This window comes from Telmatherina bonti (assembly GCF_933228915.1).
Source record: "Telmatherina bonti genome assembly, chromosome: 21".
NCBI classification, from domain to species: Eukaryota; Metazoa; Chordata; class Actinopteri; order Atheriniformes; family Telmatherinidae; genus Telmatherina; species Telmatherina bonti.
Genome location: NC_136630.1, coordinates 30,936,816 through 30,956,135, shown reverse-complemented (window position 1 = coordinate 30,956,135; position 19,320 = coordinate 30,936,816). Strand labels below are relative to the sequence as shown.

General features: G+C 46.9%; 1 protein-coding gene across 1 annotated transcript; it reads right to left on the bottom strand.

Annotated features, from left to right (window-relative positions):
- Window positions 1-2,015: 2,015 nt before the first annotated feature.
- adgra1a (adhesion G protein-coupled receptor A1a) lies at window positions 2,016-8,523 on the bottom strand (the record flags this gene model as incomplete). The annotated part of the gene is made up of 5 exons (XM_079260480.1): window positions 8,402-8,523; window positions 6,215-6,338; window positions 3,886-4,037; window positions 3,582-3,677; window positions 2,016-3,492 (listed from the first exon to the last, which is right to left on the bottom strand). The coding sequence occupies exons 1-5, from the start codon at window positions 8,449-8,451 to the stop codon at window positions 2,016-2,018; spliced, it is 1,899 nt and encodes a 632-aa protein (XP_079116606.1). The 5' UTR covers window positions 8,452-8,523.
- Between the last annotated feature and the right edge of the window lie 10,797 nt (window positions 8,524-19,320).

Sequence of the window (19,320 nt, the reverse complement as noted above, 5' to 3'; positions counted from 1 at the left end):
ACTCGTTGCAGTTTCTCCAAAACCAGTAAACACCTTAAACCCAAAATATCATCTTGATTTTTCATTTCTTTACATCTGCATCAGACCGGTCCTGGACCCTGGTCTGTGTTACGGTCCAGATCATTAAGGGAGCAGCAGCACTACGTTTGCTCTGCTGCTCAGGAGGTAAAGATCTGTACTCTTCATCCTCATTTCATACGTTCATGTTCATCCATGTGGCGGCGTGCCATGAGAAGTAGGTCATTAACTAAGCAGGAATTCACAACAGCACATGAAAAAAAGGAAAGGAAAGTTTGTTTTAAAAAATGAGTGAAATCATGAATAGGTTCCGTAATGCTACCAGGTCGGATCGGGGTTCTGTGATGGTATGGGGTCGGATCGGGGTTCTGTGTTTATTCAGGGTCGGATCGGGGTTCTGTGATGGTACGGGGTCGGATCGGGGTTCTTTGTTTGTTCAGGGTCGGATCGGGGTTCTGTGATGGTACGGGGTCGGATCGGGGTTCTGTGTTTATTCAGGGTCGGATCGGGGTTCTGTGATGGTATGGGGTCGGATCGGGGTTCTGTGTTTGTTCAGTGTCGGATCGGGGTTCTGTGATGGTATGGGGTCGGATCGGGGTTCTGTGTTTGTTCAGTGTCGGATCGGGGTTCTGTGATGGTACGGGGTCGGATCGGGGTTCTTTGTTTGTTCAGGGTCGGATCGGGGTTCTGTGATGGTACAGGGTCGGATCAGGGTTCTGTGTTTGTTCAGGGTCGGATCGGGGTTCTGTGATGGTATGGGGTCGGATCGGGGTTCTGTGATGGTACGGGGTCGGATCGGGGTTCTGTGATGGTACGGGGTCGGATCGGGGTTCTGTGTTTGTTCAGGGTCGGATCGGGGTTCTGTGATGGTACGGGGTCGGATCGGGGTTCTGTGATGGTACGGGGTCGGATCAGGGTTCTGGTGATACGTGGTCGGATCAGGGTTCTGGTGATACGTGGTCGGATCGGGGTTCTGTGTTTGTTCACCATGTATTAAGGAAGAATGGGACCAGTAAGTGGCCTGGTATCCTTCGTGTCAGACTGGAAGGGTTGGGAGGATGAACAGGAGGGATGTGGTGAAACGTCCGAGGAGCCTGGATGCTGTGATGAATGATTGGAAACTCATGGAAAGAAACATGTTGGATTCATACGGTAACATCTTCTCATACGCTGAGCCCTCCTGTCAGAAACCGGTTCCATCCAGTTTTTCTTGTTCTTGAGGCCATAAGAACAAAGTGACGTCACTTCATTCTTGCGGACGGGATTGGGAACAACGTTCAGCCTCTTCTCGGTACATCAGGTGAGCAGAACTTTCTTCTTGTAGGGTTCCAAGAAGTACTGTGTGATTGGTCGGACATTTGAGGTGGGCGTGGTCAACGCAGAAAAGCGTGAGGTGGACAGTGGTCACTTGCACATTTTTGCTGATGCATTAACAGATAGTTTCATTGAGCAGCTGATCGAGATGGTGAAAAGGGACAAAAATGTACACATGTGGCACGTAAAAAGACGGACGCCGCCGCATGCACAGCTCCGCCCTGTCGCGGATGAAGTTTCTAGTTAAATAAGAAAAAACCAAGTGGATTCATGAACACAGACGTCCCCCTGCAGTGATGAAGCTCCAAGTGGAGTATGAACTGAATGGACCAAAACGAACTTTTCCTTGTTCTCACGGCCTCGAGAACAAGAGCAAAGTTCCTGCTATGTAAGGAGCTTTACTGAAACATTGCTAGTTAGCAAGAAACAGCTAACGAGCAGCTGCAGCTTTAAGGGTCTCAGAGTTTTTTAACAGATTCGACTTTGTGTTTGATGCAAATGAAGATATTTACAAAAACTGATTAGCAACCTTCTAACGGTATTGCTTTTTTTTTTTTTAAAGGAATCTGAAACATTGCTGGTAAAACTAAATCAGTGAAAACTTGACGTTTGATTTAAGAGCAAAGCTGAAGGCAAGCAGACCCGAAACCTTCCAAAGTCATACTGCTCCGAGCAGAAGGAAACTACACAGTGGTTTCATTCTTCCAGGGACCAGTACGTATATTTCCTGTTGTGTCTGAACCAAATAGGCCATCTTCTTGCAGACTCCGGTTTCGGCCAATGGCTCCTCGGCGGCTGACAGTGGCGTGTTGCCGAGGCAAGGTGTTTCTTGGGAAGCTTCTGTGCTCCACGTCCAGACAATGATTCTCCTTGTCTTTGCTTGCTGTCTTTGGCCGGCAGGCATATGCATTGGGGTCTTGCTGGTATTGCAAAGAGAAGGGATCAGATTTCTCGCAACAGCTGGCATTGGAAGAGAGATCGGCAGCGCCGCAAAGGTGCCACTGGCAGGTATGCACCCCATGAGAAGGCAGGAGGAGGCTCTGGCAGGAGGTGACGCTGTCGTGCATGTTGTGGCCGAGGCTGTGGCGGGAAGTCATGGAGTCCTGGATGCTGTGGCAGGAGGTCTGACGCTGCAAAGCATGGCAAGGCGCCAGTTGCTTCTCCAGCTGAGGGCTGGGACACGGCAGCTGGAGGTCTGGGTGTGGGCTGTTGCATCCTAAAGGTGAACCAGTGGCGTGAGGGCTGTCGAGATGGGAGCTGTGCACACTCCCGTCCATACTGAGGGAGGCCATGTGGGAACGGTAGTCTTGGAGGCATGGGCGTGGCCGATTGAAGGAGCGAGACTTCGCTCTGTCAGTAAGGCAGCTCTGTAGGGGGAGAGTTGGACGAGGGAGTTCGTCTGGAAGCGTCTGTGGACGTGGAGAAGGCAGCGGCTCTATGAAGGACGGGACGGGGGATGCAGGACTCATCACAGCCACGCAGCACGTACCTGAGTGGCTGGGAGTGGGACTCTGAGGAGGTGGTGTCATTTTGTCATAAGAGCTCTGTAAAAGGTGGGGGGCAAATAACGGCAGCTTTCCTGAGCATGGAGAGCTCAGGTGGCAGTGTGGCTGATGGAGCTCCTGCCTTTGGCTCTGGTCAACGTTTTCCTTCTCTGTCTTGGACTTGGATGGACAACAAGCCCACCAATGGTTCCACACATCATCACGTTTAGCACAGTGCTGGATGAGAAGGAAGAGTCCCAGAGTGACGCAAAAAGCCCCATACAGGCAGCTGAAGATCATGTCCAGGAAGTGTCCTAGTGAGACCGCCAGCGCTCCCAAAGCCCACGTAGCCAGGAACAGGAAGAGGGTGAAGGCCGTGGCCCGAAGCTGGGATTTAAAGGAGTGCTCATTTGCCAGGACCGATACGCCAGAGGAAAGTGCTGTGCAGTCCCCAGCAGGCCCTGAAGCCCCCCCACCGTCAGAGTGGCAGTGATGGGTCAGCTCGCTGGACGACAACTGCTGCTGCTCCTCGCTCAGAAGCCGCAGCTCATACTTCCTCTCTGGGTGGCGCTTCAGCTGGATGTAGGTGCACAAGAAGTAGATGGCCATAACTAAGACCAGCAGACTCATCGGGGCATAAAAGCCTCCCAGGCTCGCTTCCCAGGACATCCAGCAGCTTCACGTGACACAAACAGAGAAACTTTCATTTGAGTCATTCCGAACCTTAATGGAGACACGAATACAGGAAACATAAAACATACTCACTACAGAGCATCATCTTTGCTGCCATAGTTTTCCAAACCAAACGCTGCAGTTACTCCAACGATAATGATAGGAATCCCGTTGCTGACGAGATAAAACCTGCCAACAGAGGTCAAAGTGCTGGGTAGGAACGAGACAAAAGATGCAAACAGCTGCAAAGATCTTTGCACTTTTACATCTTGTATCTTCTACTTCAATCCACGGAATAAAAATAAAAGTTATTATTTTATCAAAAGACTTTGTTAGTTACAGAAGGAATCATGATCAACACCCTGCTGAGAAGGTAAAGAACCTGCTTGGAGTTTACCTCAGGATGGTGGGCTTGGTTCGTGTCTGGACCGGCCCGTTCCGGTCCTTGGACCGAAGTGGATCTTTGGACACATCTTTACAGATGTTTCTGGCGGTGAATGTGAGCCACAGCATGGTTGACAGAGACGCATAATGGAGGACGATACCAACCTCACAGAAGACATAAACTCCAGTTAGAAAGAGTTCTTCATGTGAACATCTTCAAAGCTTTTCATTATATTGATATTATAACAACATGTCTGGATATTTTTCTAAAACACACCGTTCACCTCATTTCACACAGTTCATCAGATACACACGCCTGAAACGTGACCTGCAACAATTCTTTATCTTTATTTTACTATGCTGGCGGTCGAGTTAAATCTTGCTTAAACCCAACAAAATTAAACTTCTTTAAGTTCACTATTACACAACATATTCACCCAAAATGATGTCCCATAATACACTGGGATGATGTCCCATGATGCACTGGGATGACGTCCCATGATGCACTGGGATGACGTCCCATAATACACTGGGATGATGTCCCATGATGCACTGGGATGACGTCCCATGATGCACTGGGATGACGTCCCATAATACACTGGGATGATGTCCCATGATGCACTGGGATGATGTCCCATGATGCACTGGGATGACGTCCCATGATGCACTGGGATGACGTCCCATGATGTACTGGGATGACGTCCCATAATACACTGGGATGATGTCCCATGATGCACTGGGATGACGTCCCATAATACACTGGGATGATGTCCCATGATGCACTGGGAAGACGTCCCATGATGCACTGGGATGACGTCCCATGATGCACTGGGATGACGTCCCATAATACACTGGGATGACGTCCCATGATGCACTGGGATGACGTCCCATGATGCACTGGGATGGCGTCCCATGATGCACTGGGATGACGTCCCATGATGCACTGGGATGACGTCCCATGATGCACTGGGATGACGTCCCATGATGCACTGGGATGACGTCCCATAATACACTGGGATGATGTCCCATGATGCACTGGGATGACGTCCCATGATGTACTGGGATGATGTCCCATGATGCACTGGGATGATGTCCCATGATGTACTGGGATGATGTCCCATGATGCACTGGGAGATGTCTCATGATGCACTGGGATGACGTCCCATGATGCACTGGGAGATGTCTCATGATGCACTGGGAGATGTCTCATGATGCACTGGGATGACGTCCCATGATGCACTGGGAGATGTCCCATGATGCACTGGGATGATGTCCCATGATGCACTGGGAGATGTCCCATGATGCACTGGGAGATGTCCCATGATGCACTGGGAGATGTCCTATGATGCACTGGGAGATGTCCTATGATGCACTGGGAGATGTCCCATGATGCACTGGGATGATGTCCCATGATGTACTGGGAGATGTCCCATGATGCACTGGGAGATGTCCCATGATGCACTGGGATGACGTCCCATGATGCACTGGGATGACGTCCCATGATGCACTGGGAGATGTCCTATGATGCACTGGGAGATGTCCCATGATGCACTGGGAGATGTCCCATGATGCACTGGGATGATGTCCCATGATGCACTGGGAGATGTCCCATGATGCACTGGGATGATGTCCCATGATGTACTGGGAGATGTCCCATGATGCACTGGGATCCTTTCTGCTCTTTTTAGTTTCCATGTAAAATCATCTGACGTTGTTGTCGTTCATTTGTGTTTGTTTCTCGTCTTCTTCTGATCCTGGATCACAGTTCTGCTGCCGGTTGACCCTCTTTCCTCTCCTCTCCACCCCTGGACCAGAAAGATGAACCTTCTTCCATGGAAGTAGAACAGCCGACTGCAGCCGATGAATGAAGGTATTTGTGCTAATTGCAACATAAGCTATTCGGAAGTTAGTCCTTTTTATGTGTTTAAACCAGGAGTCACCAACTTCAGTCCTGGAGGGCTACCATCCTGCAGGTTTTAGTGTTTCCCTTGTACAACACATTTGATCCAAGTGAAAAGGTTCTCCAAGAACTTGTTGTCATCATCTGCACCTGCCTGTTAATGAGCCATTGGTTTGGGTCAGGTGTGTTGTACCTGGAAAACAATAAAACCTGCAGGATGGTAGCCCTTCAGGATCGGAGTTGGTGACCCCTGGTATAGACTATTGATGAGCTGATCTGTGAGGCTGTTATTATAGGTTAATAACGTGTCTTTGAGTCTAATTCAGGGAAACCATTTCCTTCTGCTATTGGCTGAATTTAGCTGCTCCTAGTTCTATTGAGTCCATCATACTCAGAGGAAAACTGTGCATGTGAAATGTTACCATGGTAAAACTACACTTACTATTTGACAAACAAAAGGCAAGTTGATCTGGTTGATGCCTCCAGCAAAAACTCCAAATGTCAGTCCTGTGTAGAAGAGGAAGTTGAGCAGAGTGTGCCAGCCATTTCTGCTGATGCGGATCACACTGGAAACAATAAGCAAAGGAAGATATTATAAAGATGGACAGTTTCTAGCTCTCCGTGCTGGTTTAACAACCAGACTGTGGTGGAAATTAAACACTGTCAGAGGAAGAAAAAGCTCAAGAGGTGAGCTAAATGGAGGAGTGAGGGAAAGGTAAATTCTCCCACATAAAAAAGTCAGTCACATACAGTGACCAATACAATAACATCCAGTATTAGAGTGAAAATTAGATCAGATATTTAATACTATTCAAATTATGTAAATACAGCTACACACGTAAGCAATGAGCTTTTTTATTATCTTTGACTGTCTGGACTGCTACACCAACCGACTGATTAGATTATGTATCCCGGCTTGAGTCGAACAGAGACCCACCCTAACCAGGAGAGACAGATGGGTGGAGAGGGAATGCATATATTACAGGAGAGACATGATGAGACACAAACATTAAAATTAAAAATCCAGGCTCTATTAATGTCTGAAAAAACTGTAAAAAATACAAATAGAAAATATCCCTGAACAGAACAGAGCCAAAGTTAAAAGTGTCATTTAAGTACTTTAAATAACAGCTAGAGCACCCTAACGCAGGGTGCAAGATACTGGCAGGGAAAGAATACATGGAGCGCCATAACCAAGTAGCCGCATAGTGTACAGGAACATCTGCAGAATATGGACTGGAGACCCCCAAGTCCCAGTGGGAAACTCGCCCCAAGATGGTGGAGAATGAGAGGGCTAAGATCCTCTGGGACTTCCAGATCCAGACAGATAAAATGGTGGTGGCCAACCAAGCGGACATAGTGATCATGGATAAGCAGCAGAGGAAAGCCGTAGTGATCAATGGATCCATCCCCAATGATGGAAATATCAGGAAAAAGGAGAAACTGGAGAAGTACCACGGCCTCAAGGAAGACCTGGAGAAGGCCTGGAGAATGAAAATAACAGTAGTAACCATAGTGATGTGAGCACTGGGGGCCGTGTCCCCCACACTGGAAAAGTGTCTCCAACAGATACCTGGTGAAACATCAGACATCTCCGTCCAGAAGAGATCCGTCCTAGGAACAGCTAAGGCTACGTTCACACTACAGGCTGAGGTGACTTCAATCCGGTGTTTGAGCCACTATGCGACATGTAACCGATCTTTTCTTAACAGTCTGAACGACACAAATCTGATACTTTCTAATGCGACCCAGGCCGCTTGGATACGTGGTCCTAAACCCGACATGTATCTGATCTTTTGCAGACTTCAGTCTGAACGGTCAGGTCGCATTAATCCGACCGACGCGTCATTGACACGCGACAAACGTCATTATTCTGCGATTGTTGTTTATGAACTCTTTATCAGTAAATGCTCTCACATCACTCTCCCACCGATCCTGACTGCGACTCCGAACCAGAACGTTTCTCTACAGTTGTTGCTGCCACAGCTCCACAAAGACCAAAACTTTTCCTTTCCTCTTCTGTAAACGTCTCCTTAAAACGAACCCATTTACAATGTTGTGGCTCCGGTTGGACAAAACTTTTAACTTTTATTTAACTTTTACGGTTGGACAAAACATTTAACTTTTATTTAACTTCTACGGTTGGACAAAACGTTTAAAATAGCAAATGCTCTGCTGCCGTCCATATCTGCTTCCACAAACACAAAGACGCCACACGCACGCCCACTGCACGTAGTTGTCTTCTACGGGACGCTTCTGGTGCGCATGAGGTTCATACAGGAGATCACATACAAGTCACATTTGATCGGAAATGTGAACGGACTTTCTAAAAATTCGGATTTCACGAAAACATCCGATATGAGCAGCAAGCCCTGCAGTCTGAACGGAGCCTAAGATACTGGAGAGGAGCCTCCCTCTTTAGGTCACGCCTTCTTGCACCTGCACACTCAGGACTTGTTTACAAACACCAACAACGGTCAAATCTGTGTTCTCTTTGTGCTGCTGAATCTTTTAACTTCTATGTTCCATTTGAAAGAAGATCAACAGTGGAATGATTGTTGTGAAGAGGAAAAGAGTTGCATATCACTGTGAAAAGTAATGTTTAATGCACATAAACCTTTCCTCTCACCTGTGGTGTACAATGTAAGTCATGATGGAGACGAGCAGACAGAGCAGCATGACGGCAGTACAGGCATACACCACTGGATGCAGATAATCCCCAGGGTATGGAGGGAAGGACAGCACTCTCTTAAGATCCTGGAAAAGGAAGGAAAATTACTTTATATATTAAATTAAATCAAAATGTGGTAAAGCAGTTTTCATGCTCAGAGCATCACAAAGTGCTTCACATTATAAAAACAATTCATACATATTAAAAAGCTTTCTTTCGCTCACATTCACACATAACAAACAGAGCATGTGTGCATTCCCCTTGACCACCCCTCCCCATTTTGCATGAACATGAACTCATCCCTCAATATCTGGCTTAAAGCTGCTGCGAGAAAATTCTGGGGATCCATCCAAACCACAAAGATTACCACAGGAACCGCCAAGGTCAGGACAGGCCGGGGTCTGCACTAGTATCTAGCTAAAGAGAGGACCAGACCGGCGTGAAGAAGAAAACTCTGTTTCCTCCACCTGCCAGTTAAACATGGAGACCAAACTATGGCTGTTTTGGGTTTTTATTGTGTCTTATGCAAGTATGCTGCAGAAATCCACTGCAACAATGGACGCAGTATGAACACCAGACGAGGCAGCGGACCCTTAACGCCATCGCTATGGATTTACCCACAATGCAACGCTACGCCACATGCAGGAAGGGACTTTTTTGTAGTCCACTTCCTGTATTTGGTCTGCTTCAAACGGGCCGAGGCCTGCATCTGTAGGCGGACCGAGTCGCTTCTTTGGTCTGAATCAGAATTCATTTGGTGCGTTCCCATTTCCCCAAACGAAGAGACTTTCCGTGCAAATGGAGTCAGATTCAGATCAGAAAGGCTGATGTGGAAACACTTGCTAGCTGCTAGCCAGTTAAGCCATCTCTATGAGCTCTTTGTCCTTCTCGGGTAGTTGGAAGAACAACTCCTTCTTGTCGGTGGAAAAACATCTTTTCAGCATACATAAAGGAAAGTCTACGGAAATTAAAGAAAAATTTGTGCCTGCTCTGTGTGTGTAAAGAATCTTTTTAAACATTTTTGGATCCAATGTGGTGATCAGATCACCTCCAAAGTCTCATCACTGGTTTTTATTCCTTTTATGATTTCCTCAAAATGAAATCAAAATCAGTCTGTAATATTTGGAGTTGTGTTACTAACAGAAAGACAGACAGACAAACCACATCCTCCAGAGACCATGTTTTACGCGTCAGATATTTTCAGGAAATCTTCCAAATGGACTAAAGAACCAGTGTTTAGAGTTTAGGTGGTGATCCAGATCAGGAATTTATTTAAAGATCACTTACTATAAGGACATTAGGATTATTTTTACCATTAAAGCTTCTTGTTCAAAGATAACGCCCACAATCACTGGCAAAAGAAAGCTACAATGGTTTGGCAGAGGTTTGTGCTTCTTGTTCAATATTCATTTACTTGTTTTATATTCTGGAAGTCCAACCAGGGACGGGGGCTGCAGGTTATTCTTGGCGATAAAACCTGGATGCATGGCATTTACGTTACATGATTCTAAGTGATGTTTCATGCATGTTTAAATAAACATGTAAATAAATAATGGAGAGATGCCATGAAAATCTGAAACGCTATGCAAGAAGCGGTTTTGTTGAAGAGAAGCCAGCCCTTCTTCTTTTATTGGTTCATTTTTTGTTTTGTGTCTGAATAATCTGGCTTCAGATGGATTGGTTACTCATCCTCTGAGACTGTGAAGAACAAACTGTCAGCTCTGGCTGTGACAGCTTCTCCTGTAGAGCGACACAGGAAGACCACTTGGAGAGTGTGTGGGCAGTAAAGACCTCCGCATGTTGGCAGTAGCCCTCCTCAGTTAGCACTGACTGAGATTAAAGTCAAATCTGAGGGATCTGCGATGAAACCAGGGCACTGCAGAAGACCTTTAACATGGAGTCCATTAAATTTCCAATCAGAAAGACTTCCCTGATGCCAGACTGGGAAACTAACTGGTTAATAATGGCCTGTCAGGTTTCATTCACAGAATCTGTCATTTCATTTGATGTTAAAACTGAAAACATTCTGCTTTCTGCAGAAAGGAAGACAGGAATGAAAATGTGTGATCAGAGCTGAGATGAGTTGCTCCGTGGAAGATTCTGGCCTTTGCATCGGGTCACACTCTCCAGTTTGTTCTCCTCTGCATTAACTACACTCTCAAAAATAGAGGTACAAGATAAGGACATTTCTGTACCTATAGGTACATTTTAAAGAAATGTTCTCTCAAAAGTACAATACTGGTCTTTAAGAGACCAGAAGCACCTTCAGAGTACGAAAAAGAGTTCAAAGTGACATAAAGTACAAATTTGTACCATTTCGACCATAAGGGAACCTGCAGCATTGAAAAATGTAAAGTTAATGGCTGTAATGTCACAAACTAGAGCAGAGTTGACTGATGACAGTAGGACTACTTAACAATCATTTACTACACCAGACAATGAAGGTCAGATGCTGAAAACTAAGTGTATGGCTGGTCAGTATTTTGAGTTTTTGAAGATTATTTCTAGATTAAAGATAAGATAATATTGCTAAGTGGAATGGACCAGGCCTAATGCTGTGGAAAACATAAAAAACATAACTTGATAAGGTGAAGTTGAACTTGATAAGGTACAAAAATAGACCAGAACTGAAGGGTACAGAAATGTCTCTCAAAAGAGTACACCCCCAGCGACAAGCATTTGTACCTTTTTAGGTACAAGCTGGTACCTCTATTTTTGAGTGTGTATATATATCACGAATATATTTTCCTACAGAGGAACGCTTTGTGGTTTGTCCTGACTGATGCCTCTCCGCTGACAGCCTGACTCCTGGTAAAGAATAAAATGCAGCCATCATGATGCTGAATGAAATACTCCACTGGGTGGAAGCTGGGAGCTGATGACCTTTTCAAAGATGACGGTAGAATTAGGGATGTGTGGCAACGGTACAGATGATGGAGATGGAAAAGTACAAATGGATGAGTCCAGATAAAAGCCTCAGAGTGACTGGTAGTCAGACCTCAGTAACAACCAACATAAGTGTGTTTGTCGGCATCCAGATCAAACTTTTGCTTGCGTGAAAGTTGTGGCTTTTGCCCTGAATCCTGCAGTAGACGTGCCGAAATAAAATCTACAAAAGATCGTTGCGCAAATGAGAAGGGGTCACTTGTGAAGGTAGGAGAGCCACGAGGCTGGGGAAATGGAGGCTTATGCCCCCCCACACACACGGCGTAAAGAAGACACTTAGCTGGCGAGACGACCAGCTGCCAATCCCACCAGAGTAGCAACTAAACGGGCAAAGGGGAACAAGACCAATGCAACAATAGTAGGCGAGCTTTGAACGGAGGTCTAATAACAATCAAAGCAACGGTCCCTGCGATTGTTAAGATGTGCAGAAGCAGACACAGAGGATCAGCTCTTGGAGGTGTGCAAGTTGGCGGCAGATATGGGTACAAGTAAAGTGACATCTCTAGGGTTCATTGCCTGGGGGAGCAAAGAGGCGAGAAAAGGAATGATCTGTAATGGTCAGGTTTGTGAGTAGGAGGAGAAGAGCCGAGTGGATGTGTGAAAAAGCAACGAGTCCTGTAAGAATATTTATATCAGTGATGATTATGTCACAAACATGAAGTAGGTAGTTGTTCAATCAGGCCAAAGGGAAGCGCCCGCACGTGTTCATCAGGGATGGTGAGATGATTGCCAAACATGACGGACGATAAATAATCCTGATGATTTATTTCTTATAGGAAATGTCAACCTGGATTATAAGATTGTAATTTGGTATCAGCCCGTAGGACAAACATGAAGCATAAACCAGAGAGGACCTAAATAAAAACCTCTTTTCAGAATAGTTTGGATGCAAATTTAAACTCTTCAATGAATGCGGGGAAAGAAGTAAAATAGACACATCTGATTTTATAGGGGCCCTGCGATGGACTGGCGAGCTGTCCAGGGTGTACCCTGCCTGTCGCCCAAAGCCAGCTGGGATAGGCTCCAGCTTCCCCGCGACCCTGAATTGGAATAAGCGGTTCGGAAAATGGATGGATGGATGGATGATTTTATAGGGATGAAATTTTGTTTCCTAATGAAACGAGACATTGTGGGTCAATGGAAGGAATACTTCAAAGACCTCCTTAATCCTACCAACATGTCTTCTGATGAGAGAGCTGGGGTGGTGAGTCGGGGGTGGGCTCTCCTATCTCTGGGGCTGAGGTTGCTGAGGTTGTTAGAAAGCTGCTTGATAGAACGATAGAACCTAATATAAAACGATAGACATTTTCTATCATCCAGATGATATGTATCGTCATGTCGCCCAGCCCTAGGTCCGTTGGATAGTCGAACCCTGAAGTCAGAGTGTCGTCCTGATGATTGAACATGGTCCTGGAGGGAGCATGGGAGTTCACCCAACCAGTCTTGTTGTGTTATATCATGTCTTATTGTGTTTTGTGGACGAGAAGAAGGCATTCAGCCATGTCCCCCAGACTTCTGTGGAGGTGTTCCGGTGGTATGGTGTACTGGATTCCCTTGCACAAGCTGTCCGGTCCCTGTACGGCAGGTTTGTCTGCATTGCCAGCAGTAAGTCAGTTAGTTTCCAGTGAGGGTTGGACTCCGCCAAGGCTGCCCTTTGTCACAGATTCTCTTCATGACTTTTATAGACAGAATTTCTAGGTGCAGCCTAGAGTGTTGAGGGGATCTGGTTTGGTGGCCTCCAGATTGGGTCTCTGCAGATGACGTGGTTTCGTCCTGCATGCTAACACTTAACATATGAACATTTTATAAGCTACTGTATGATGAAGCCCTTTCAGTCATCTGTAATATTTATTCCTGGACTGTTGCATGCTAACTATTGTGCTGTGCATTCTGAAAGTTGAATAAACTGTGTGGTAGCATGTCCTTCTTTTAAATGTCCTGTTTGCACTTGTATAAGAGAAGTTATAGGCACTTTAGTTACTGGTGAAATGTACTCGACTGGTGCGGAATAACTTCTCACACTAACATACTTGTGCACGTATGCACACAACCACTGACAAGCTCACCTTTGTTAAGAAACATGAGTAAATATCCTGCAGGAATCCAGCAGCGTTTCCAGCATCTTTAGTTTATCCTGATCAGCTGCTGAAAAGGTTTCTGCGTGTAGAATTATCAGGACGTTTCTGCTCGAAGCTGCAATATTAGCGCTAACTGCACCATAGACTGTATATGAAAGATGGACGGAGCCTCCGTGACGTCACCCGTAGGTTTCTGAAGAACTGAATTGAAGCTCGGTGGGCGGTTCCTACCATCGCTATCTTGGCAGCGTTATGCGTGTCGTCTCACCTGGAAAATACAAACATGGGCAAAGAGGTGGAGCTGAGAGGGGGGCTGTGAACGTCATGGTGGATGATTGACATCGACTGAACTCCGAGCTGCCTGTACCTAAGAGCTAACCGAGCTAACCTGGAGATAACAGGAGCTAACCAGCTAGTGGAGGTAAGCGGGCTAAAGCTAAGTCACGTTTTTAACCGGACCGGAACAATTCTGGTCCACCATCCGGCGGCTCAGGAGGGGGAAGCAGTGCTCCGTCAACACTATGTACAGTGGAGATGGGGAGCTGCTGACCTCAACTCGGGACGTTGTGGGTCGGTGGAAGGAATACTTCGAAGACCTCCTCAATCCTACCAACACGTCTTCCAATGAGGAAGCAGAGCTGGTGGACTCAGGGGTGGACTCTCCTATCTCTGGGGCTGAAGTTGCTGAGGTGGTTAAAAAGCTCCTTGGCGGCAAGGCCCCGGGGGTGGATGAGATCCGCCCGGAGTTCCTTAAGGCTCTGGATGCTGTGGGGCTGTCCTGGCTGACACGCCTCTGCAGCATCGCGTGGACATCGGGGGCAGTACCGCTGGATTGGCAGACTGGGGTGGTGGTCCCCCTTTTTAAGAAGGGGGACCGGAGGGTGTGTTCCAATTACAGGGGAATCACACTCCTCAGCCTCCCTGGTAAGGTCTATTCAGGGGTCCTGGAGAGGAGGGTCCGCCTGATAGTCGAATCTCGGATTGAGGAGGAGCAGTGTGGTTTTCGTCCTGGTCGCGGAACAGTGGACCAGCTCTATACCCTCTTTGGGGTCCTGGAGGGGGCATGGGAGTTTGCCCAACCAGTCTACATGTGCTTTGTGGACCTGGAGAAGCCGATTGAACATGGTCCTCAGGGTCCTGGAGGGAGCATGGGAGTTCACCCAACTAGTCTTGTTGTGTTATATCATGTATTATTGTGTTTTGTAGACAAGAAGAAGGCATTCAGCCGTGTCCCCCGGGGGCTCCTGTGGGGGGTAGTCTGGGAGTATGGGGTACCGGACCCCCTTGTACGAGCTGTCCGGTCCCTGTACGACAGGTGTCAGAGCTTGGTCCGCATTGCCGGTAGTAAGTCGGATTCGTTTCCGGTGAGGGTTGGACTCCGCCAAGGCTGCCCTTTATCACCGATTCTGTTCATAACTTATATGGACAGAATTTCTAGGCGCAGCCGAGGTGTTGAGGGGATCCGACTTGGTGTCCTCAGGATTGGGTTCCTGCTTTTTGCAGATGACGTGGTCCTGTTGGCTTCATCTGGTCGTGATCCCCAGCTCTCGCTTGAGCGATTTGCAGCCGAGTGTGAAGCGGCTGGGATGAGAATCAGCACCTCCAAATCTGAGACCATGGTCCTCAGCCGGAATAGGGTGGATTGCCCTCTCCGGGTCGGGAGTCAGGTCCTGCCTCAAGTGGAGGAGTTTAAATATCTCGGGGTCTTGTTCACGAGTGAGGGAAGGATTGAGCGTGAGATCGACAGACGGATCGGTGCGGCGTCTGCAGTAATGCGGACTCTGCGCCGGTCTGTCGTGGTGAAGAAGGAGCTGAGCCAGAAGGCGAAGCTCTCGATTTACCAGTCGATCTACGTTCCTACCCTCACCTATGGTCATGAGCTGTGGGTCGTGACCAAAAGAACGAGATCTCGTATACAGGCGGCTGAAATGAGTTTCCTCCGCAGGGTGGCCGGGCTCTCCCTTAGAGATAGGGTGAGGAGCTCGGTCATCCAGGAGGAGATCAGAGTAGAGCCGCTGCTCCTCCGCATCGAGAGGAACCAGTTGAGGTGGCTCGGGCATCTGGTCAGGATGCCTCCTGGACCTCCCTGGTGAGGTGTCCCAGGCACGTCCCTCTGGGAGGAGACCCCGGGGAAGACCCAGGACACGCTGGAGGGATTATACCGGAGAGAACCCACACATACAAAAGGGAAAACATGTGAACTCCACACAGAAAGGCTACTTTAAAGCTAAACTGTCCATGTAAAAGACCTGTTCTGGGTCCATTTCTGCTGCAGAACCACAACCTCATTTCTGCAGCACGTGTTAATCTTGCGTTAAAAAATTAACGCTGTTAAAAGGAGTTTCACGTGTAAATTACATGGTAACTTTGACAGCACTAAAATCAAGACAGGTCTGAGTCTCGGTGAAAACGAGCGCCATCTAAAATGTGATCTTGAGTGTGTGATAATTAGCATTTATTGCCATTTCAGCAGACACCAACAGACATCAACCATCTACACAGTAATGTCATCGTTACTTCCGCCATGGAAACCTGAAACATAAGAAACACAGCTGTGTGTCTCTTCCTTCAACGCTTCCAAGTAAATTCACTTTATGTTCATCTCACCAGGTCTGATGGAGCATCAACAAGACGACTTTATTATCCCTTTATCAGTATTTGTAAATGTAAAAACCATGCCTCAGAGTTAAAAGTTGGAAAACACCGGTGTACACAATGTCGGAGTGTTTGTTACATGAAACTTCTGGTGGAGACTTTGAGGTCGCATCCCTCTGCAAGTTGCCGACGTCGCTGGCGTTCCCTGCTCGCTTTGGTCCGATCAGATCAACATCTCACGAGTGCATCGCCACATCCATCATTTCAAACAAACGGCAGGGCAGTTACCGCGAAAGTGAATTATCCACCTGAGCAACATCCAAGCTGTGCTGGTGATGTCACTGCCTCACTACAATGACATCACCATCCTAAAATAACTCAGTGCACATCATTAAACATGTACAGCAGGGTTACATGGACTGAAATATTCAGTGAGACTAACAGAGGGCACAGCAGCACACACGGGAGGCGTTTATTCTTATCAGCTTCCTGATGTTGTTCATTAATCTGGCCAGACCCACAAACCACCACTGTTTACGACTTAAACAACCAAAAACCAGGAGCTGGTGAATCTGCTGATCCCACGAGCTTCCGTACTTCCTGAAAAGTGCTGAAACGCTGTATTGTTATGAAAACTACCAACATTTTTTTGTTTTACGTGTCCTGTCCAGCATCACAGCAGGCAGATCGGTGATCTGGCTCCTGTGTCGGGTCAGACAAAGGTTATTGTTAAAAGTGGCGTTTAACTTTACTGTCTTTACTTTAACACCATGGTGTTGATGTAGATGCTGAGAACGCAGCCGGAAACGACATCATTGTGATGTTTGTGATGAGAACATATCAGGTCAGATAATGAAACTGGTGTTTGTAGAATACTTATATGACCAACTGAGGATCCAGTCCTGTTCCAGTTTAGTATTTGGTGTCTGTAGATTTCATAGACTGTATATAAAAAAAATGGGCGGAGCCTCTGTGAAGTCACCCGTAGGTTTCTGAAGCGCTGAATTGAAGCTCATTGGGCGGTTCCCACTGTCGCCATCTTGGCAGCGTCGCACTTGTCGTCTCTCCCAGAAAATGTAAAAATTGGCCAAAAAAAGTGGAGCTGAGAGGAGCTGTGAGTGTAGGGATGGATGACTGACATCTCTTGAACCTGCCTGTAGTTAAGAGCTAACTGAGCTAACTAACGAAGCTAACCCAAAGCTTACCACCTAGCGAAGGTAGGCAAGCTAAAGCTAAATGACGCTGCTAACTGGCTAAAACCCGCTGCTGCGCTACTCTGCCTTCCTGCAGTGGGACATTGGTGACCTGGTAATCATTAAGACCCAAGTATACCAAATTTCAAGATGGCTGATGTTTGAAGATTGATCCATCAACATGGATGAGTTTTAAAAACAAAGAAAAAATGCAGGTAGAAATAGAACAACTTTTGAGGAGGCTAAGGTTTGGTTCATGTGGAGATATCAGCAGAACAACCAATTTAGGACCCGATATGAGGATCACTGTGACTTCCCTTCAACACTTTCCAATAATTTTACCGCTGCTGACCCTGTGACCTTTCAGCTACTAGTTACGTCAGCAGCAAAGTTGTGGCTTAATAAATCAGTACTGGTCAGTAATGGTCCTGCGACGGACTGTCGAGCTGTCCAGGGTGTACCCTGCCTCTCACCCAAAGACTGCTGGGATAGGCTCCAGCTTCCCCGCCACCCTGAACTGTTTTAAGCGGTTAGGAAAATGAATGAATGAATGAATGGCCAGTAATGTTTGCATTAATGTTGATGTTGTTTATAGTACCTTCTGTATTAATACAGGCATTATTGGTAGGATAAATGATAATATAATAAATAAAAGAACGACTCTGACTTGCTTTTCCACTTTGCAGATGATGAGAAGTAAAATCTGTGTTTGTCATTGACTCCAGCAGCTTCAGGAAAGTCTGCTGGGTGTAGAAACTGGTCTGAAGACCTGGATTATCTCAGGAGGGCTGCGATATCTGGAAGGTTCCAGTGGTCGCTGCTACCTCACAAACACTCTGGATATCAAAACAATCCAACACGAGAGGAGATCAGAAACAGTCTCATCAATCAGAAATGTGTTTTCTGCAGACGACACACACACACCTATTTATCATGCAATGTTACAGGCTTGTCTTTACTTCACCAACAGACTCTCCTCTCAGAGAAAATCTGGAATTTTCTCTCACTTTGGAATCATAAAAGATGGCTGTAGCTCAGGAGGTAGAGCGGTCTGTCAAGTGGAAAGTTGGGAGATCGATTCCAGACTTTCCCTGACGATGTGCCGAAGTGTCCTTGAGCACGACACCGAACCCCAGTTGCCCCCCAATGTGCCTGTTGCGGTATATAAGTCATATGTAGAGTTGTTTTGTGTGGTAAATGACTGTAGAACAGAATAAAAGAGTGAGATGATGGTATATAGATCCTTTATCACCCCGCAGGTATTGATCATTCCAGCCATCTTTTTTCAACACTCATTCCTCTAACACACTAAAACTCTGCTTCATGAACATGTCTGAAAGCATCCGGATCAGTGGCTCTGAAACCAGCTTCCTCCTGCTGCTGGGGGTTTCCAAACCCAGAAAGCATCCTGATATGATCAGAGCTCTAAGCAGCTGATGACAACAGCCACCTCTAGATGAATTTAGTCGCGCCGCCGCGGCTGCATGAGTGTGACTTGGCAGAGCCTGGGTGAGTTAGCCGAGGAGGAGGAGGAGTGCGGAGGAGGCTGAGAACGTGACTCATGTACAGTAAGTGATGTGCGTGTCCTGGACAGGTCTAGCATTCCCTCTGCGTTTAAAGGCAACAGTTAGGCCTCGTCCTTTCTTTCAGCTTAACACACTCCTGCACGTCCATAATGCAAACTGAAGATTCCTGTGGAGGCAGGAATCAAGAGCTAACTGGACTCCATCTATACGACAGCGTCAGCTCGCTTTTCCTTTGTCTTCCGATGGCGTGGATTTTACAGACACTGTCGTGTCGTCCTCCGATCATCCCTCTCTCTCTCCAGGACAGCATGCTCGCTCCTCACGCTCCGCTGAACAACCCATCTATTAGACACAGCATGACTGATTAAATCCTTTGCAGATCCCTGAAAATATAAAAATAAATAAAACACAAGCGTACGCACAGACAGCAGCACAACAGCCCATTTATCCCGGCTGACTGGCCACATGCAGAGGCACAACACAACACTGCGATCCGGCTTCCTCTGCCATGCCGGAGCAGAAGCATCACGTTTCGGTCA